At 41.8% G+C, this 22768-nt stretch overlaps 1 protein-coding gene across 1 annotated transcript; it reads right to left on the bottom strand.

Moving 5' to 3' along the window:
- Positions 1-2318: 2318 nt before the first annotated feature.
- On the bottom strand, positions 2319-10222 carry ZNF488 (zinc finger protein 488). The gene is made up of 3 exons (XM_009573405.1): positions 10003-10222; positions 5638-5866; positions 2319-3734 (listed from the first exon to the last, which is right to left on the bottom strand). Exons 1-3 carry the CDS (start codon positions 10219-10221, stop codon positions 2563-2565), a joined length of 1620 nt encoding a protein of 539 aa, XP_009571700.1. The 5' UTR covers position 10222; the 3' UTR covers positions 2319-2562.
- Positions 10223-22768: the final 12546 nt, after the last annotated feature.

Here is a 22768-nt window from a genome sequence, read left to right as displayed (position 1 = left end):
GTAGCGCACTGGAAAAACAAGCCCTTGGAGTAGGGTAATGTCGAAGCGATGCGCCAACATAATACTGGGGAGCATTACACAGCTGGTCTTGTCTTTTTCTGGAAGAAACCTGAAGCGAGGTTTCTAACCGCAAAACTGTTAAGAAAACATGGCATCTTCCAGTAAGAGAACATTTTGCAGCAATGGTACCAAAAAATCTTTAGTCTTATTTATACTGGGCCAGGCTGATCTTAAAGTAATTGATGTAAATCAGGAGTAGCAACATGGAATTATTCTGGATTTGCACTGGAATAAATGAGATCACAATCTGGCCTAAACTACTAATGGGAACTATAACCCTAACCACATATGAATGCAGTTACACCATGGAGTCCTTCATTACACTTTATGGACACTGACTTCACAGTAAACTGGCTGGCACCCAGATAAAACCAGATGGAGTGAAATTTGGCCCATTAAACCTTGCCATAAATATATTCCTTACACAGTAAATGTTATTGGACACAAAATAGAGATGGAAAGATTAGAAGGAAACCACATCATCCCCTACTCAATGCAAGGTTGTTCCCTGTGCTCCGTGTTTCAAAGCTTTTGTTCATTTTGGTTTTTAATGACTCCAGTGAAAGAGCTTCCACCACTGACCTTGGAAAGCTGTGTTACAATCCAACCAGACCTCCAGTCTCAATTTATGTCTTCTGTCTTCTGAACTCAAAGGCATAATGTAACAGTTTAATCACTTTATGTTGGGAAAATAAAGCTGGGGTGCACAGCCAGTGGTTGGCGTGCAATAAGTCAAATGTTTATATTAATCGGAAACAGCCATGTATTAATATTCAACAGCAATATATTGGGAAGAATACAGCCTCCTGACTTATAGAAATCTCCCACGAGATGACAATGAGTGTAATATGTTGATCCCAACTGACAGCCTAAGACTCTCAGGCTCTCTTTTATCACTCAGATGTGTTTACTTGCTGATACTTGCATTTTCAGCCTAGGCATCATCACAGGAACTCAAAGAAAACTTCTGTCCAGTGTGCAGCAGGCAAACACTGGACTATATCATCAGTATGGTGGAAAATAATAAGGAGCATATTGCAATGTCCTTTACTCTCAGCTGGGAAACGAGTGGTTTCTGATCATTCTCTATCTGAAAGGGAATAATAGCAGATGAGGCTCAGAGACAGGCCACAAAAACGTCAGACAAGCTGAAAAAATACTGCACAAGAGAAAGATAAATGCTCGCTTAAAGAACATGTTGTCATAAGCTATCAAAAGCAAGCCCCTAAATGGATTTAAAAAGTAATGAAAGGTTAATTAGATGAGCTGCGGTAACAACAGACAGGATTGTTGCTTCCCCCCCGCCCCCCACCCAGAGCAGTATAAACTCATCTGCTTCTGAGACTAAGCAGAGCTCAAACCAAAGTAGGCAAGAGGAAAATGTCTCATATGGACAAGCTATAGAGAGAATTCGGCACTTTCTTTAAAAAAAAAGCTGGAATTGGCCCATGTAGAAACCAGAGGACAGACAAGCTGGTCTAATGCAATGCAATTCATGTATGCCTGTGTCATTTTGTGAAGGACATTCCTCTTCTAGCTGTCAGCAGAACAGAGCCTATCATCCACAATTAAAGTGTGCAGATTCTATCAGTAGCTAATAGTAACTCAAATACCCTAGTTGCTTCCTTTAGTATATCCAAAACCTGAAAACTGCAGGCCAAACTCTACCCCCATCAGATCTGTACACCTACTGAAGTCACACAGATCTTGCAAGCACACATCAGGGCAGAATTTGTGCTCCCTGTCTACACAGTAACATTGACAACAGGTCACATTTTGATACAGATCCAGGTTGATTTGACTTTGTAAAAGATATTTCAAAAGTGGCAGAGCCTAGAACACAACTCAGATATATGGATTTACAAGTCACATCCTCTTTGGCAGTCTGTTGGTCAGTTGCTGACGACCACAAATTTCAGACAGTCTTAACTTCAAGTCCCTTTCAAAGCCAAGGAGACAGCAAGATAGAAGTTTTTTACTCAAACTGACAAATCTGATAAAAGAGCTGATTCAGCTGACATAAAGGAGTAAGAGTCCACCAAAGCTGCTAGAAACAGTAACTTCTTTTCTTTTAGCATATAAGCTCTGATTTTTTTAGTGCTTAAAGATTCCTCATTCAATGAGGTGGTTGTAACTTCTGTATTTACCTTGTACTGCACAGACACCAGCAAATCAAATACAAGCAAAGAAAACTCTGTTTGCAAAACAATAATTTTGTTCCCAACTGTTTGCAAATTAATACTGCATGTGCATTCATTTCACTATTTTATTTCCTCAAAAATAGGTTGACAAGGGCTAGCTTGAGTTTTCAAAACTTACAAACCACTCAGACTCTTGTAAACATTTTATATTTTTTTGCAAAATATCTATTATAAATTATTGTAAACAGTGATTTCCTGTAAGAAATTAATGTAAACTCAAAAAGAAATGGATACAAGTGAACTATGTTCCCCTTCTTTACCCAACCTGCCCAGTCCCTTGGTGAGATCTGTCTACACAGCTCTAATTATGAGAAGTCATGTGCCGGGATAAGTGGTGGCGTTCTCGGAAGTACTCATGACAAATGGGACATGTTAGCTTCTCCTCTCGTCTCCTCTTGCACTGAGATTCAGTTGAGGAGTATTCTTTTTTGTGATGAGACCGCATGTGGAAGACTAAATCGGATGTCATGCGAAAAGACAGGTTGCATTTGGCACACCAGTTCTGGGCAGCCACTCCAAAGGACGTGAAGGTGGGAGGAAGAAGAGTCAAGGAAGAGGAAGAGGAGGAGGAAGAAGAAGTGGTGGTTGTGTTTTGTAGCTGTCCTCCTGCTTGTTTGGGCCACGGTTCTGAGGTATATGGGAAAACATTGCTCCGAGTGATGCTTGTCTGCAGCATCTGAGCATTACACAAATCACTGACAAAGAACTTGGAATTGAGAAGAGTGCTGCAGCACATGATGTCTGTGGTGGCAATGAAGCCAGACAGCTCCCCCAGGCTCTTTGGTGACTCACTCATGGGATGAGAAGAATTTATTGCAGCTCTTTCTGTTAGACATTTACTGGGTTTGCTGAAAGCACTCTTCTGTTCTCCTCGGGCTCCGGTGGGCCACACAAAGGAGAACGCACTACCAGAGGAGTTCAGCAACACTTCCTTTGATACCTGCTCTTTACCAAGTGGGACCGTGCCATCCTCCTGTTCTGACTCCTTCGGTCTCTCATTCCTCAGCTTCTCCTTCATCCTCCTGACCTCAGTGAAAGCGCTCTGCTTCTGCTCTAAAGCATCCTTCCTAGCTGACTGCCTCCCTGAACCAAGCTTCCAGAAAGAACCAGCCAATGCATGCTCTCCCCCAATCTCTTCCTTGCCCCCACAGTTATGTTCCTCACTCAGATTATTGGTTTTCTCCAACAACACTGTTTTCCTGCTCCTGTTGTTCTCAGCCTCTTCAGATTTTGCTCTCTTTTCTCCTGTGAGACCATGGGCGTCATCTTTACAAGCTGCCATTTTGACCTCTAGATCCCTTGCCAGGCTGTGGAAATTGGTGGTCTGCTCAGCTAAGTTGCTCTTTTCAGTCTTAGGGTTCTGGAAGTTTCTCCATAGCAGGGCACTCTTCTCTGGGACACATAGGAAGCGGACATGGGAGAGATAGGAATGCTCGCATTTAAAGACTCGGTCACATTCTTGGCATCTCAACTCTGCAGAAACAGACAACAGATGATGAGTTTTGCAAAGTTAGAATGACGGGCAGATCCTGATTCTGCCATTGACACAAACAAAAAATCCAGAAACATTTATTGTATCATACAAGATTACACATGGTAAAGCTAATGCCAGTGCAGAATCAGGCCCCTTGCTGCTACGGAGCGTGCTACTTGCAAAAGTGCTTTCATTTAGACTCTCAAGCCAAGTCTGTGTTACGTAAAATGGCCAGTACACATGGTCTAGATAACACCATATGGACTTCGTGACAATTTGAAGTCTGAACCCAGATTTGGGTCTACATTTCCTAAGTCACTGGCTTTAATGCAGGCTGAATGGTAAATTCTATATACCCAAGTAATAATGTATTTTAGACCTGGACTCAAAGATTTTGGCAGGAGCCTCTATTTTCTGCATAGGATACTCTGGAAGTTTAATACTTTTCACAAATCATCTGATGATAATGCCTGAAGCCTTTACTCATGCTCATTTGGCAAAGTCAAGGCACAAATGCCTGTGGCACTGAAAATAACGTTTGAAGCGAAACAATGCCAGTGATGAGCAGGAGGAATGGGGAACATGCATTGGCATGACGCTGTTTCCTTCTGGCCTTCAGATGTACTGCATCTCTGGTTCATTGGGATTGCCCATGAACAGACGGTACATAATTCAGTGACCAAGACACGTATGGCACATCTTAACCTTTATAAACAGTATCCATGCTACATTATTTCACAACACACAGCAGTTTTTAAATGCAAATTATGCCAGACAGCACCTGAGGCCTGGGATACGTAGGGAAGATCATACATTGGTTGGGTGGAACTACAAATCCCTAATTTGTAGGCTTGTTACAGCTTAGATCGGTTCCCAAACTACAGAAACTGAACTTTTTAGAAGAAAATAAGGCCGCTGATTTGGGTGGAACATTCTTCCTGGTAGTTTAAAGTCTTGAGTCTAGATATAGTGTTTCTTGTGTAGATAACACTTTGGCCTGGTAAGTTCATAGGACTGACAGTGTGTCTACACAGAAGCTAACAGAATATGCTGAAATCAGTTAAAACAATTTAATGGGTTCCTGCTATGATTGTGTCTACATTAATTTAATATTAATTTACAGGCAAGTACATTATCATATAAATTTACCAACTCATACCTTTACCAACCTACACCTTTACTAACCAAGCTATATCAGCTGTGTTTAAATCAACCAACGGGAACGTAGAAAGGGTTTTGTTCCAGTCTAACTAGATCAAAGTTTGGAGCAAATGACAGCTGGAGTCAACCTTGGCATGGACCTGACAGTGATTTGCTCAGTCTCTCCATAATCTAGATTTTTATTTTTTTCAACAACTGCCAACTCAATTTCTTTTAGAGCAATAAGTTCCTAGCAATATCTCCAAATGAAAATCATGCCCTTTTCTTTGCTCCCACTGTGTCCCAAGCTAAATAGGCAGACTATGCTGTATGCAGTACTGTTTGGGTTGTTACATATTTTTTATAGCCCTGCTCATTTACAAGATTAAAGCTGAACACTTGCCTATACCTGATTCCTCAATGAGCTAAAAAAGGCGTATTTCCAATTGATATTTTAGGGTTTTAGGATTCCAAGGTAGTCAGGTGCATAGACACCCATTACACAGCTCAAAAATTTCAGCATTAATCCCTAGTGCACCATTCTCTGCTGGAAAGTAGCAATGAAAATGGCATTAGGAACTGTAAATTTGTTCTTGCTGCACGCCTCCAGCACAATACCCAAAGCAGGTCTTTTCTTTTAGCTGACCAGCTAAGGATTTAGACAGGTTTTATCTCATGTATTATAAGATCACCACATATTAAAGAAGTGGCAGACTCACTTTAGTCCTCAATGACCCCTGCAGTCAACGACTCAGTACTTACCATTCTGGGGACTCTGAGCTTTTATCTCATTGAAACCCAAGAGGCTGGAAAGCTCCTCATCATACCAGACAAGCAGCTCCTCATTTTTGTTGATTTTCCTGGTAGAGCGATAATATAACTGACTGTTTTCTAAGTAAGCTTCCAAGTTCTGCTCCTTGCTATTGGCAGCTGCTTGTACAAGTCTCATCCAAGGCAGTCCTGTGGGACTGTGCACAGACGTAACATCTACCTGTGAGACAGGACACAAAAAAGGGAAGTTTCAGGTCTTGGGACCCAAAATAGATTTCCATCAAATTCAAGAACAAAGCCTGTCTTCTGCCTCACACAGAGCCAGTATGCCAAGCTGTGAGCTCAATTCATATGCCAGTGCCACCAAATCCAAAGTCATCATAGGGAGAAGGCTTCCCCGGTGCGAGTGCTGAGAGCTCTGGGACTACAGCTGCATGGGAGGGAGAAGGAGACACCGATGTTCACATGTAACCTCTCGTGGCAATGCCAGGGCTGGTACGTTGGTCAATCTCTAGCCCACTCATGGCAAGGACAATGTCCTCTGCCTGATGCAGGTTGTCCCATGGGACTGTGTCAGGTGCGGATCACAGAGGTACAGCAGGTGTGCTCCTCTGTAAGTAGGGGTCTCAATCCCATGGGAAAATGTGATATGAGTCAGGAGAGGCGCGAGTGCTGTGGCCTGGGGGTGTGAGATGTGCAGACCCCCGGATCGGTGCAGTGAGCCCGAAATGAACACACACTCTGGGCAGTTGCATGTGGAGTTTTTCACTGACATAAGAGGATACGGGTCAGGAGGTGTAAGAATAATCTCGGGTTTTCGATTCAACGCCCCAAGGAGAAAACATCTGCATATATAACTCTTTGGCTAGACTACACAAAAATTAGATTTTAATAAATACAACTAAGAAGCACTTATATGATCTCTTTTCTTTTTCAGAAATAAAATGATATATTCCTATTCCTGCCTTTGATAAATCGATTAAATTCATTTCAAGGTATCTACACAGATAAAAACTCATCAGATGAATATTTTTCATTAAATTATTTCTGAGAGTTGCGAGGGGTTGATTTACTTTTAGTATGTGTGCATTCAGAAATACCAAACAGATTAAGTTAAAAAATGTTGCTTAGGTTGCAAGGTCAGGCACTCAGAAGTTAAAAAAATAATATTAAGTCTACTGCTCAAATTAAATTTCCCTTCTGTGTGTATACTACAGCAAAGTCCTCAGTCACGTATACTCTTTTCTCCACAGGACTCCTGAGTCATTTAGTCACAGGTTGACCATGCTCTGGGAAGAATATAACTATAAAACATTTGGCTTTGTCTTCCTCATTCAGTGTGTGGCTCCCATCTTAGTTACTTTATTGCATTTGCTCTGAATAGGGAATGATTTATTTATTTATAGGTTTTTTCCTTGGTGTTTACCACAGCAGATCTATGTCCTCTGCAGTATTTGAAAGATGGGGAAGATTTTCATAGCTTGGAGGCTGAAACACAGGGCGATCAAGGGCAACATTTACACGCATAAAAAACCTCAACTAATTTTTGAAGCACTAAGTCATTGTTTAGAAAGGAAGAAGTTTGGAAATGAAAAATGTCTAATGACAAGTATGATCTAAATTTCACCCCAAGCAATGTATAGCTCTTTGTTTTCCACTAATTGCAGGGCAGCTATTCATTGGTGTTTGGTATCAGAAACATAATTTTGGCTATTTCTTTCTCTGTTTTTAACTCTCTCTGACTACTACCTAGGATGAAAAGTATGACGGCATTAGTAGCTTGAATACAAGAATGAAACATTAAGGGACCATTAGGATAAGAGTTAATTAGTATAAGAGAGAAAATAAATTAGCATGCCCTGTAACTGGTTCTCTCTAAATGCCATAGGAATTAACAATGATTGAGAAATACAAAAGTCTGACAGCGACACAAGCACACCCACCCACACACAGTGGTTGTAACTAATAGCTATGACAGAGGCTGTCATTTATTAGTTTCTGTGTTTCAGAAATACCGAGCATCCACCCGGCGCTCTAAGCAAAGTCAAAGGGAGCACAGCTCCTCCAGGAACCGGGCCTCCAGGGAAAAAGCTGAGAGAGCTTAAAGAAGGTGGGGAGGAGTGAAGGGCAGAACATAAGATCTGGGTGCTGCCAACTAGAAGCATGCACCAGCTTTAGTTTTTCCATGTGTTTAGAGACACTACAAACCCTGCAAGTCCCCCCCTTCTGGAGATGGCAATCCCTCAGATGAATTCTTTGCACCCATATATGAGGTAAAGGCTTCACAGCCCAACAGGCTCAATCACAGTTGGGCTATGGAGACAATGTGGCTTCCTTGATGGAGGCTGGAGGAAAAGGGAGGGAGTAAGACTCTTCCTTGGAACCCACAAGAAGCTGTAATGGGCAGAGGAACTCAGTGGGACAGCTTTGTAAGGGGACGGTTTTCTTTGCTGGGGTAAATGATTGGCTGGAAAGAACCACCTGTGTCAGTGGTTGCCAAGGCATTCTCTTTGCCCAAGCATACACATTGGCCCAAAGAGCTCAAATTAGGGTCTCCAAGAGGATGAGAGAAAAAACACAGAGCTCCCTTTTGGACTAAACATAAAAGCCCAAGATGAGGAAACCCTTGTTAGAAATAATATTCCTCAAAGTCTTGGAGGAGTGCTGCCGAACTGTGATGAACATGAACCTCAGCTGTGAAGAATCCACCTTGCCAAATCATTCCTGTGTGTATTCTGTTTGTCCCAGCCAGCATATCAGAACCCATTTCTTGTTTTGCACCTCAGTGCCATGATAACAACATAGTATCATAATTGAATTGTTAATTAATTGTCTACACACAGAGTTAGGAGCTTAACAATAGTTCCTGATTTCTGGTTTACTTTTAATTATGAGTAGCTAACAGGATATGGGACCACCGATTGCATCTGAAACAGCTACTTGCGCAGAATTTGATGCCAAAAGACAGAGATCTGAGCCAACTCAGGCGTCCAACTTCATGGCTGCATAACAGTTACTTAGCTCAAATGTAGCAGAACACTAAAGCCATCCCTCTGGAGGGCTCTTCCAATGTAGAAACTCTTTGAGGCTCTTTCTTGAGTCTCCAGTCATTCCAAAACTCCCAGGAGAAATACAGAAATATTCCATAAATAAACCCTTGTTTCAGGAGAGATCTTTCTCCAGAGAGCTTACAGTTCTCCTGGAGTACTGATAACACTGTCCAAGCATGCAAACTTGTGCCAGAGACTCAAACAAATAGTCAGAAAAACCCTGAAGCCTCTTCTTCTCTTTCTTAATTTGTTTAAAGCAAAAGTGTGGAACAGGTATCTCCCAACAGTTGCATCTTCCATATTACACATACTCCCTGTGGTTTCTCTCCTCCAGAGCACAGAAATCTTAGGAGAAACTGGATCTCTCCCAGATCCATCCATGCCATAGCATGTGGGAAATTTGCTTGCCTCACATTGTAAAACACTACCTCCCTGTCTTCATCTAGACCAATGGTGACTGAAATGCACTCCAAGACCCAGAAAGCCAAACTAAGAGGCCAGTGTGAGAAATATGCATTGTTCAAATGAAAATGTTATGATAAACAGTGGCTAGGGAACAAAAAAATTTGGGAACTAGAGCTGGAGAGTTAATACTCCGTCACAGTCCTGGGATGACAATTCCTTTTGTTTCACAGACGTGTCTCTGTGGCTTCTCTACAGTGATTGAAAGGTGCATCTGTAACACAGACAGACATATCTAAGGTAACTTCAGGAGGTCCATGTACTAACAGCAATAAGTTGTGGCTGCCTGAAGATTGTGTGGACTAGTTGTCTGACTGATGTCTTCCACAGTTCATACAGCCTGTGCTGAGATCACTGCCACTGTGATTTTACTGTATGGATAACTGAGCAAACTGGGTTAATGCTTGCTCGGATCCATCAATAAATGCTGCAAATATACCACCTGCATGAATCAGTGCAATGCCACAGTCTTCCCTCTCTGCTCTCACACGGCTGTCACACCTCCTGATAAGCCTCTGTTGTCCTTTGTAAGGACGAAACCTGAGCATGAAATTTCTAAACTATTCGTCCCTCTTTCCTCCTATTCCCGGTCAGTGCTGAAGAAGGTCATCAGTTGTCGGCACAGAAGTGGGACTTTGTATTCTTCCTGCAAAGGAAACAGTTTTCACCGAGGTCCCTCCAGTCTACAGCTCATAAATCAGAAATGCACTGGCTACTTCTCCCCTTTGAAGGAGCTGTTAGTTGTGCTGAACAAAACAAAAATCTACCCCTTGGCAAAGTTACCTTCTCAGGGATAGTGTCACACTTTTTGATATGACTAACATTAAATGCTGATTTCTCCTACCTTAAATACATAATGGATGTTCCGTCTGTCAGAACACTTGAGAGCAATAAAAGCTACAGTGTCCAGCAGGGTGTTCTGGAGCATGCACGGTCCAAAAACAACTTCTTCAGGAATGTCTTGTGTGGTATGAACAGTAGCCAATATGTCCGGAAAATGGTGATGCAGCAGTTTGTTGTCACTTGTCCAAAGGAATTTAGGCAAAGATGTAAGTTCCATCATAAACCTGTAAAATAAACAAGAAATCGCATTTGGAATAGAGATGGAAATGGAAGGGGTCATCACTACTTACAATATAAAGCCTTCTAGGAGCTGTAGGTGAATTGTAAGAGTATGCTCGAACATTGCTGGTTATGGAGTTTACAGCTTTATTAACATCCAGTTCAGAAAGAGAAAAATTACTTTGCACTAAACCAAAATCTTAGGTGTAAACAAGTGAGTTACTCTTTTCTGGAATAGGCAGACACTCCAAGAGTTCAACTCCTGCTACACTGCTACTCTCTACAGCCAGGAATAAGAAGCTTTGGGAACGGTAAGCAAAATTTTCAGTGAGTGGAACTCAGCATGTACTTGTTCAGCATATTCTCAGATATCCTTCTCATTTATTAGTAGTTAGTAGTTTGTAGAAGTGTGAAGAAAGGTAGAGAAGAACAACAAAAAAACCCCGAGCACTTTTTGAAACGCATTTTGAAAAAGCTGTGCTTTTTGATTTGGAAGTGCGTCAGTCTAGTTTCTGGTTAAGCCGGTACAAAACCAGGAACAACCTGAGTCCCGAGTCTATCCAACCTGAATGCACAAAATCTGTGGAGATTGACAAAAAGATTATTTTCATCCCATCTCGAAATATATGTGAGATCTTACTTATCTGCTGTTGTTGGGAAGATCGAATCAGATTACGACTCTCTGTATGGTGATACTCTTAGCATAATGTTAGTAGAGATTGCTGTCTTCAGAGGATGAATTTTCCTGCCCTGAATGCAGAATATTACATTTTTCAGAGCAGCGGCGATTTCTGCAATATGAGCCACAATCTGAGAACTCTGTATGCAGTGAGGAGGCAGGTTTGAGTTATTTGTCATTCTAAGCTTCTCAAGATTTTTAATAAAGATACTGCCATCTCCAGCTCCCAGCTGGAGGTCATGGAAAAACCCTCATTTATGCCATCAAGAGCTGGATCAGGTCTGTTAGGCAGGGAAAATTAAAGAGAACAGCAACAAGCCCTGAAGAGGCCTTAGCCTAATAAATACTGAGATGGAAGGGCTGAAGATCCAGTCTAATGTTTCTCACTCTCTGCCAACAGAATTGATTCGTTACTCACTGACTCATGACTTAAACTGAAGTGATATAAAGTGCTCAGGAGAGTTGCACTGATTTAACTAAATCAGCTTCTAAATCAGTATAGTTAATTCAGTATAATTTCTTCCTGGTAGACAAGGTCTAAGGCCCAACCTTGAAAATATTAAAATACATGGTTACATATGCAGTAAGTAGTAAACAACTGAAAGATGAAGGCCTAAACCAGACAACCAAGGCAAAGAGTGGGAGGTAAAGAGGTAAAAAAAGGTTGGATGGTTTGCCAGAGATTAGTCACTAAGAGGAGGATAGAATAGGTCTCTGCTCTTTGTTAATGATGAGTTTCACTGCCTGGTTTCCCAATAATCTCCTAAAGGTACTATTGGTGTGAGAACAAAATGATGGGGACTATGCATACATTTGTAGAATATATAGGATCTACCTAATTACATACAACATGTTCATATGTATGTGTGTGTTTCCATTTAAACTATACCAATTTTTAATAAATGGGAACAGTCAAGGCATATTTATTTTAAATAATACCAAAAATAAAAGTTCCAAACCATCACAAAATAGATTTGAGATCTAAAGCACTTAAAAGTTTCTCTAAATAAGAAAAAGTTTAGAAATAAATTATAACCTGAGCCAGTTCCTTTTCGAAAGAATTCACATCCAGGAAATTCCTAATCTCTTCTGACATTATTATACTTACCCACTTATGACCCTAGAAGGCAACTCCTCTTACTAAGATTTCCCTTTCTGTGAAATTAATCTGAATTTCTCCATATAAACCAGGAGAGTGCTGTGCCTTGGCGCACTGCTATCTCTCCGGAGGAGACAGAAATCCAGGCCCCTCAAAGCTGAGTTTTCAGTGGGGAAGGATGCTGGATTTGAGCACACACACCTCTCCTAGGAAGAGGGTGGGTGCTACCTGTGTGCTGTCAGTCTCTTCCTCCGGAAATTTCACCCAAAGCACAGATACGAGGGTCTGAAGAAGCTACACTCCCTTCCAGCTACCTCCTGCTGCCTCCTACTTTCCTCTGTTTCTGCAGCTCTTCAAAGAGCTAACGTAAACCCAACCCTAGCAGGAACCGTTTCTCCGAAGACTGAAAATGTGTGGGTACCAAGAGTAAGTGCAAGAATTACGTGTAACAGCACCATCTAGTGATTTCTGCCGTAATATACGTGCCGAAGAAAGATTCACAAAGGGGCAGGACGTGTTTTAGTACTCTTTTTGTTACCTGCAAGATGGATCTGCAACCACCAGCTCCCAGAGCACACCCGCCTCCCACACCTCCAACCCGGACAGCTCTTCTGAGCTCCTTGGTGGAAGTGGCAACAGTTCCCAGCAATGTGTGTGCTGCTTGCTGTGCTGCCTACTCCCCTGCCCCGAATCCTGAGTACAGAGGGGCTTCCACACATCCAAAGGGAAGGGCAGGAACTAATCCCCTGGACGTAGGAGTCTCTGCCTGTACGCTCTGTCCCACCGGCCTGCCTGCAGGCTAATCCTCCCTTCTGGGGAGGGGAAGGGAAGCCATCACTCCTCGTTAGAAGCACTGCCCTATGTCAAAGGTATCTGGCCATGGGGCAAATAAATCAGTATTTATTCTCCAGCAAATAAATCAATATGTGCACATCTTCAGTTCCATTTAATTCACCTAGATTGATGGGATATGGGAAATGCAAGTTAATAAGGAGTATCAGATATTTTCTAACAGATCTTTCCTCTATCCAAACCCAAGCATCCCTCAAACTCAATATGCCATTACGGTTTGCTTGTTCCTAAGTGACTTGTGAATTGTCAAAGATCTGTGACGGGCAAAAAAATCCCCCAAACCTACAGGCATAAATGCTAAAGTCTCAAAGTGCTGCCTTGGCAGCTGTGGTCGCATTCAACTCTTGCATGGAAGGGTCAACTTTGTGAAAAGTTATGAAAAGGCTGTACTGTGTGTACACAGCAAATGGGCTTGTTATGGTCAGCCTTGTGCCAATGGCACTTGTGCCCAGTGGCATGGGAAGACCAATCTCTTCCAATAATTTGTCGAATGCACCATCTAGTGTAACATCTCAGTATAACACAGAGTCCCAAGACAAAGCGACAGCAGGACGTCCTTGGTGGTGTTAGCCTGTTGCATCACTGCAGCTTGTGAGCACCCTGTCAGGCATGAATCGCTTCTCTCATGAGTGGGTCATTCTCTCTGCCACCCTCTGATCAAACAGGAGGTTAGGGGCCTCCAACGGTACTGGGTTTTATAGGGCCTGGTCAGGGTCATGTCAGGTAGGGAGTGTAATTTAAATTTACAGCGTTCTCTTTTTAAAACAGAGAAGGTAGGCTGAAGATACGCTGCTGGTACTCGGAGTGGAGAGTGGTGATACTCTGCAACATCTTTAGAAGAAAAAGGGTGAATCTTTTTTCTACAGTCTCCAAATAGCAAGAGAAAGCTCTTCCCTCTGCATGGACAAGCTTTCAGCTTGTGTTACAGAGGCAAGTTCATCAGCTGAGGAGTAACAGCGAGCAAGCATGACTGCACTGCTTTTGAAAATGAGCTGCTACTTCTGCAAAGGGATGTGCTGCAGCCTGTGGGCTTTCCGACCTGGGCCAGCACTCGCTCAGAGGTCTCCATTGCAAAGTGCAGGTTCATCCACAGCACAGTACTGGAACAAGTCCTGCCTCCTGCACAGGTGAGGGGTGGTAGGGGGTTCTCTGGCCGCCACAGCCCTTATCTTGGAGAACTGAAATACTGACCTCCTCAAAAGTAAAGACCGAGTCTTGAAACATGACTTGAGAGGAGAGAGAGAAGTTGAACTAATTTACTTTCTGAACACTCTGGTGGAGCAAAGGAAACACAACAGAGGAGCTGAAGGGAGATAAAAGGACCATGGGCAACAGGAGTAAGAGGTGAAGAGGAGCTTAGCGTCTATAAAACCTTTACAGGCATCACTGCAATATTATGGCTGGATTGTGCAACTCAACAGCTGCAACATAGAAGAGGGTACCCACACACACACACACACAGACAACCTAGGTAATGTATTTCTACATTGCAGACTTTTTAAAATCTCTTTTTAATGGTTGTTGCTGTTAAAGAAACTTATCAGGCTGCATGGAACTTCTTAAGAAAGTTTACTAACATAGATTTTACTTTTGTCCCATGAGTTTGAGGATGGTAGTGTCTGCAAAACGCACCGAGAGGTGCCTTTTCAGCAAAGCTCAGGAAAGTTTAGCAGTATTCCAAGCCTAAATCCACCCAGTGCTCTTCCTCTAGTAAGTCCAGTAAAATACTCATTGACACTTTACAGAAGTAAATCTCAACAGGCTATGGGCACGAAATCGCCCAGGGCCTTAATCAGCTCTGCTCTTTTCAGTCCTGCCACCACTCATTGCAAACCCAGAGATAGCCGAGGAATGACTGTGTGCAAGGTCAGGCCCGACTGCTGCCAGAAGGGCAGCTGCTGGGTTCCCCGAGGGGGTCAGCAGGTGCGTGACTACACTATGGCAGCATGCAGCGCAGAAGGCTTGCTGCAGAGCGGTCAATGCAACCTCATCGCTTGAGAGCACCAGCATGTAGCTTAGCATTGCTGAAACACAGCAGCACCGCCTGCAGCGCTTAGAACAGATGACAGAAATGAGCTAGAACAAAGTAAGATCACGTGTAAGTAGGCCAGAATATAAATCTGAAATACCTCTCAATTTGGATGGAAGTTTGATTTGGATCTAGACTAACCTCTACATGTTTTTCATTTGGTTATAATCTAATGCCAAAACTTTGGCCGCAACCAAGAATGCTCATTTTTTGCAAAACTTTCCTTAGTTTTCAGGAACCTCAGAATTGAACCTGAATGAGAATTCTACACCAACCCATGAACCCAGTACTTGAGCTCTTGTTTAATTCTAAATCTGGTCTCAATGCAAATCTCACATCTTTGCCAACACTCTTCATAGTTTAAGGAAAGTCATACTTACTAAGAATCTACAAATGGAGTCATAATGAGAAATGGAGAAAGTATACTAGAATGCCTGGCATTTTTCTTCGATGGGCTGAAGTGGGTGAATTGCTCACATTCTTCATAGTGAACGAAGGACAGAGAAAATGACCATAACAGAGAATTCTCCAAGACTTCACCTAACTGATTACTCTTGCCTTCTGTGATTGATTTCCACATTTTGGCTACCTCCTTTAAGGAGGAATATTTCTGCTATGCTCTCATTTCTTACAGATTCGCTAGCTGTCGTACATCTGACTAATTCACTCTTCTTCTACCATATAGCAAAGTTTACAGAACTCTGTCATAAGCCTCTTTGTGAAGGTCATATCTTCAGCTCTGTATCATGCAGGCAATGATATGCTTGCCTCAAACTGCCAATGGTGGGAATGCCATTGCCTCCCAGGGACATGATCCCCCTCATGCAACATAATCCTGCTGTTCTCGCTCACGTTCTGCATAAGCAGCTCCTATCCCTCTGGGCTCAGCCACACACATGTCTCTGAAAGGGTGAAATAAAATGAATATTAATAGAGCTTTAGTAGCACATTAGAGTCAGATCACCTGTTAGACGATGGGTACTCTCCATATTCTATCTGTCACAGATACGAATTCTTCATATGGATGAGTTTAGGGACTTGCTGTTTAATGGACTCTTCATCCCCCAGAGAGGATCCAATACACATATACCATGTCCCTGAGTGATGGATTTTGCATCTTGATTTCTGAGAAGTATGACAGATCTGTCAAACAACAAGTACCTATGGGCAGGCAGCTCCCTATAGATTATGCAATTGTGGATGTTCCATCAAAAAGCACAAGAAATAGATGGTGCTCACAGCAACTGCTCCCAGCCTGCTTGCTTCCAGAAGCAGCACACAAATTGCTGGTCATCTTTTGGTTTCCTGAATGCTCTTCCAAGCTGGAACTCTGCAGATAGCCTTCCCCTCCTCTCTCCCCATCTCCTAGCACTTCCACATCATCCCATTAACTAACTAGGGTTACAACTTTTGCCTTCCTGAAAAATTTTTACATAGCTCCTTCACCTCATGAGAAAAGTATGTTTCTAGAGAGGGGAAGTGAGAGAAGGGCGTAGGAACAGTTCCGAGCTAATTTTCAGATCCCTGATTTTCTACTATATGGCCTTCAGATGTCACTGCAAGCTCTTCTAAGAAATGTCTGGAAATGCCCAAATGTAGAAAGACCAATTTGAGCAAGGACTCCCCTGCCTGCTATTTTCATAGGATTTGGCCCAATTTGCCTTGCCACAGTGACAATGTTGAACTGTGGCATCACCTGGAGTTTCTTGGTGGTCATAACAGCACTGGTAGCCTTGCTTAATATTATGATCGACTGCAAGCGTGAAGGAAACAAATGAATCACCTTTGCAAGAGGTGAACCTTTTCAGCCAGAACATAATTAGCTAGTTCAACTCTTCACAATCATAAATGGAAGGAGATAATAAAAATCGTTTCTCTTAAATTAATTTGATTTTTAAAAAATTTCAATAGCTTCTTCTATTTCACCTTTACATTCCATTTTAACTGTGGATTAATTTCCAAATAGTGATATCACTTTCAAAGCAATTACCCTAGTTGGAAAAAAAACCAGCACAGAAGTTACTTATAAAAACTAATGAAAGTATTTGATCCTGGAAAGCATCATTCCACAGTGCCCCCAATCATTTTTACATCTACTCCAGACTTTCTCCAGAGCAGGGATTAATGTACACAGTATAGCTCTGCATTTGCCATGTCAACAAAACTGAAAGAAAAAAAAAAGAAACATTAAATACTGGAACCATCATTTCCTTCACCTTTTAACTCACTCCTCTCTACTCAAAAGTGTGACGGTGTTTTCCCTGAAGCACGTAACCTGTGACTTCGTGCCAATGCACTCTTGTGGGCGCTGCCAATCAGCAGGAGGTCTGTCGGTCTGAGGAATCCATGATCAGACATGCAGTGTCATGCACAATAAACTACAGATATTAAAGGAATTGAGCTGATGCAGACAGAGTGCTTCTGTCTGCAGCATTTATTATTCTCTGTTGTTATAAGGAATTGAGGATTCTTAACACATGAAGGGAATTCCAAGGGAATCAGAGATGGAAAAGTGAGAAAATCCACTTCTTGGGTTTTATACATTTGCTTTCCTTCTGTGCAAGGTTTTCCTTTCTTTTTATTCAAGTTGTGAACTGCAAAGGAGAAGAACCAAAACTAAAACTGAAGGAAACTGGCAGGAAATCAAAGAAAGGAATGGAGAATTCTTGTTTTAAAAGATGAAATAAGTAATTCCAGAACCCACAAAATAAATCCTGAAAGAAACTGCAACCTGTTTCCTAAATCTGTTAAATTACAAGCTGAGAAGGTCCTTTCAAAGCATGAAAAGTCTAAACAAGTAATTTCTTTTAGCCCACTGCCGCTGCAAGACAGAGCTTCTGTGCTTCAGGTTGGGTGCAGGTCTGGGAGCTGTTTCTTTCTGGGCATGAAGTGGTTCCTTCATGCCTTTACTGCTGAAAATCCTGCACACATGAAGAAAATTGTACAAGTGTGCATGGAGAGGACAGACAGATATAGCTATGTGCTGCCATTCCCAGCCTGTTTGGAATGAATAAAGCCAGCTGTGGGCTTGCTACCCCTCAGACAGCCATTGTATCCCAAGCAGAGTATACGGAAGTCTTGGATTACCTTAAAAAGAAAAGAATTGCTGTTGATTTTATGAAAGAAAACTTGTCATGTGTCACTGATTTCTGAGTCTCAAGTTTAGCAACCTGTCCATCTTTGAGAAACAGCCCATAGACAATATTCCTTGAATTTCTGAGCTCTGAGTATGCTCTTTCATCCTCCCATTTTCACTGGTGGCAAATTTGGATCCCAGCAATGATTCTGCATAGAAGCAAGGGGGCAGGTGATCCAAAGAGGGCCCCTTCCTGCCAGTGAGCCACTTCCCATCCATGCGTTAAGAACAACCCAATTAGCGCGGATAAAGTAACTGAGATAATGATAATAAAAGCTGTGGAGACTGGAATTATTTTGCTGTCCAGGGCTACAACTGGGGCATACTGTGAGTACTTCTCTTCTCAGTTCCTCATAGCCCTTGATGTACTGCTGCTCTGAACATATCCCCTGTACTCCTGGGACGATTCAGTCCCTGCAGCTTGCCTGAGCTAGGCATCTGGCAAGAAGCAGAAGGAAATACAATTATGCACCAAGGAGGAATTTGCTGACTGCAAAGATGAACTGAATCTAAAGAGAGTGGAATAAAATTGGGACTGAACTAGCCTGATGCATGAAAATGGTTTTCCCTTGGCATTCCAGGCATCCCCAGTTTTCTTTCATCATACCTTCCGGTACGCAGCTGCACAACTCTGACCTGAAAGCCCCTAAAAATAGTGAGTAGAATCAGGGAAACTCACTGCCTAGCATCCCCTGGAAAGATCATGAGGCAGCTTGGAGTGACGAGCCCGGTGTCTACCTTGAGCTTCCAGAAACTGGCCCCTTCTGGAGTGTGAGTTCAATCTGGAGGTCTTATTGTGAATCAGAGACCTCCAAGCTTATGGGGTGCTCACAATTTTATTGTTGTATCGTCATGATATCTTCAGGGAGCAGTTCTCCAATTCTTACTATTTTACTCTATGGTCTTCAGACTGTCTTCCATCACCTGAAATCCCCAGTACATGCAATGTAAAATGACAGCTCTTGATGAACCATCATTATATCTTGGCTGGATACCCAGCCTAGTGAATCATGAAGCTGCCAAATCTTTTTATTATGAACAATCTCTCAAACTTCATTGGGAATAATGAAGAAGACAGAGCTAAAATCCCTGCTTGGAAATGAGTCTTGTGAAATACAGGAGCCATTTGGAAGTGCAGATTAAAAGAAAAGCTTCCAAGTTTCTTCTTATTTTCTCTGAGGATAGGGAAAATGGGCTCTCTCCTGATGCATGGTAGCTGCCCCACAGACATGCAGAGCTGCCTCTCCAAAGTAGATGCAGGCTGAATCACTTCTCCAAGTGATTCCCCACAAGGATGCAATCTCCATTCTTTACCTGAAGCCCAGGAACAAAATGCCTGAGATTGAGTGTCAGATCTAGCCTGATAAGAAAATAACTGAGATTTGAGCAAGTCTCAGTACAGTCATGTACCCTAGCCCCACTGACTTTCAAATGGCAGGTAGGCACCAAACTTCCCTATGTTCTTAGGAAATTTCCACATTGAACCCATATTTCTACTGCCGCTATCTTCCATGGCAGGAAACGGGGTAGGCAGGAGAGGAATGGACTATCCCACATAGCAGGAAAGCCTGGTTAATACTGATTTGCTGGGATGTGTGATGCAACAGTATCTGCATAGCTCCACGTGAAGCCTTCTTTGATTTAGCAGACCGTGTAGTAAACTGGAGGTTTTCAATCTGGTAGAGATGAGCGACAGAGTCACTGAGGTCTCCATTCCGTACATCCCAGTGCTTGAATACAGGAAATGCAGTGCAGGCACTGGGAGGGCTCTTGATGTTTCAAGCTGGACAATGAGCAACACTAATACCATGCTGCCCTAATTAGAAAGGATGAAATGGTTCAGACAGACTGGGTCTAGGAGTTTGGCTCCATGATGCATAAAATGTCAATACTCCTTTCCAGTGGGGTTGGGCCCAGAGGCAGTTAGTGCTTCTGTCTGGCACTGCATCTGATCTAATGGACCCTTGGTGGATGGTACTGGCTTGTACCATTCATAAGTCAGACAATCCACCTGCGGATAAAGAGGAGTTGACTACAGCTCTGTAGTCTGCTGGCTTTCAAAGACTTAATTTTTGTGTGCAGGGCACTGTACTGAAGGGCTGACTCTTCACTGGACTACAGCTGTTCTGTCTAATGGGAGCATTACCTTTATCTACCACTTCGCTCTTGTGGTTTCAAGGCCTAAGACCTGAAAAACAGGGTTCCTGTAGGATAAAGGGAGCATGCTTTAACTCTTCAGCCAGGATTGAGGATTATCAGACTGTAAATGTTATGAATTAACATTAACATCCAATAATTTCAGCTGCATAATACATGCAGTACACTGTATGGTTATATTTCAGTTCAGAGCACACAGTATTTCATATTCCAGACCTGAGTTGTTCAGAGACTTGGTCTGGTTTCTGCTCCCGCTGCTCTGGCGTTGTTCACCATTCAGCAATAGGCATAATGCCCCAAAATGTTACAGGAGTTTTGAACTTTACAGGGGACAACCAGGAAGGGAGAGAAAGCAGATGTAAAAATGCCTCTATTTTTCTCACACAAAAAAGCATGCAACAAACACGCATTTTAAAGGAACAAAGTTATTCCATGGGAGGGGGAACAGAGAAAGCAACTATTCATCTGTCAACATAGTGTAAGAAAGTTACTTGTCACACAGATGTGTGTATCCATTTTCAGCAAAATCCTTGTTTGATTCACGTAAATAGGAGCCCCAATCGTGGCAATTTGTGCTAACACCTTTGTTCTCACACAGATTTGTGCATTTGTTCCTTCACCCAGGCATCCATGCAGACAAAACCACCATTCCCTATGTGTAGCCACAGAAAACGGAGAAACAAGCAGCCAACCAACCAACCAACACAATCCAAACACAACCGGACTGAACCACAGACAGACTGAACTAAAACGTGTAACTTGTGAAAACAGTCACAAATCATTTTCCCTCTCTCTTCATACAGTTCACATTCATGTCTCCTTTTCACAAATTAAAAGAAATCACATTACCTGATTGATGTTCCAGATATATAAGGTACGTTCTTGTATAACAGTCCTGCTATTTATTTCTGGTAGCTCTCGGTTTTAAAAAATGTTATATGTGTTCAAATGTTTCTTTCTGACAGGAAGCTAATATATCGGTGTGTAAGCATATACATATATATATGTACACATATATATACACACATATATGCATTCACAACTATACATACAGCTATACATACAGCTATATAATCTTTTGTGATTTTGCATGTTCATCATCTGCATTTGAAGAGAAATATTTTAAAACTAAGAGCAGTCACTTTCACATGGATAATATTGGAGATTTCTTCAACAGTACTAAGTAACATTAACTTACATTAATCTTACTTACATTAATGCTAAACTTACTACATAATGTCAACTCCAATAACAGCAAGTAACTGAGCTGAAGAACACTATGTAATGTGAAATTGGGGGGAACAACATAAACAACTTATTTTACACTACAATGAAGCAAAGAAACCTTTTAATGGAAAGTGAATTTTGCAAATTAAAATAGGTCTGCTCTAAAATAATTTGTTTCCCAACAAAATACTTTATTCTTTGACCTGATGTTTATTAATAGCATTTGCAAGTAACATCTGACTGTCCTGTAGGAAAATTATATTAACTGATTAACAGCATTACAGACATGGAAATATTCACATATAACATACTAGGATTTAGCCAAGTAATTCATTCTGTAAAATCTTCCGTACAATCTATAATTCTTTACACAGAATTTATTTTTGTACTTTCTCATCCGGTTATATTATGCTCAGATAATAGAAGCTAAAGTAATATTTTGACTTTACGTTACTATTTCTATGGCTATCAAGCAATTTTTTTCAATAAGATAATATCTCTGTAGAGTTCTGTAAGGCGGCTCCACTTTGCTTGGAAATACTGGAAGATGCTTAAATACTGAATAAATTTGCTTTCTCAAAGAGCAGCTTAAGCTTTGGTGTAGTTTTACACATTAAAATAAATAAACCTTGAAGGTAATCTCCCAATCTTCCTATTGCCTAAATAGATCCCTCTCTCTAGTACCAATTATATTTAAAAAATGGTAACAACAGCTGTCAAGCACTACATTTTGCATTTTTAAAAGCCAAAAATAAGGGATAGCTCCTGAGCAATAATTTATTATGAAATTCTGAATTCCATGCGTGAGTGCAACCTCTTTTTTATTTAAGAGCAACTATATTAAAAATATAAAACTATTTAAAAATCATGTCTTCCATCAAGTTTTTATTGACATTTCTTCCAACTAGTACCTGTCAAATCACAGAATAAAGTCATTAAAATGCTTCAAGCATTTCTAGTGGACTGAATTCCTACAGAAACCTTTTTGTGGAAGGATTTGCAAATGTAAAGATCAATGTGACATTTTAAAGTGACAACAATAGCAGCTTCTGACTTACTTTAACCAGCAGGAAATTTCTACTAAGGAACGTGGATATCCTTATATTAGATACAAACAGAGAATAACAATATGAGCTATTCCAAAGAAAGTTCATCAATTTCTTAAAAGCAATTAGACCCTAAAACCGCCACGATAATCGGATCACCTGTCGAAGTTGGAAAGATGAGGAGAGCTGCAACCAATAAAAAGGGCAAGTGATGCTCCAGAGGTCTCGGCGAGAGAAGAGGAGCCGGGAGGGAGGAAAAGGCCTGCTGCCTTCGGAGTTGCCGAGGGGGGCCGCCTTCCCCCCCGCCCTGAGCCGCCTCCGCA

Source organism: Fulmarus glacialis, unplaced genomic scaffold (assembly GCF_000690835.1).
Source record: "Fulmarus glacialis isolate BGI_N327 unplaced genomic scaffold, ASM69083v1 scaffold9932, whole genome shotgun sequence".
Classification (NCBI taxonomy): domain Eukaryota; kingdom Metazoa; phylum Chordata; class Aves; order Procellariiformes; family Procellariidae; genus Fulmarus; species Fulmarus glacialis.
The sequence above is the reverse complement of the archived record's forward strand: the minus strand, read 5'-3'. Positions and strand labels throughout refer to the sequence as shown.

Bases quoted from the DNA above. Each gene is read 5' to 3' on its own strand.
- ZNF488 (XM_009573405.1), bottom strand. From the start codon at position 10,221: ATGATGGAACTTACATCTTTGCCTAAATTCCTTTGGACAAGTGACAAC. The intron at 5,867-10,002 runs GTAGGAGAAATC...CCTGTCTCACAG, and splicing joins ACATCCATTATGTATTTAAG to GTAGATGTTACGTCTGTGCA. The intron at 3,735-5,637 runs GTAAGTACTGAG...CTGTTTCTGCAG, and splicing joins AGCTCAGAGTCCCCAGAATG to AGTTGAGATGCCAAGAATGT.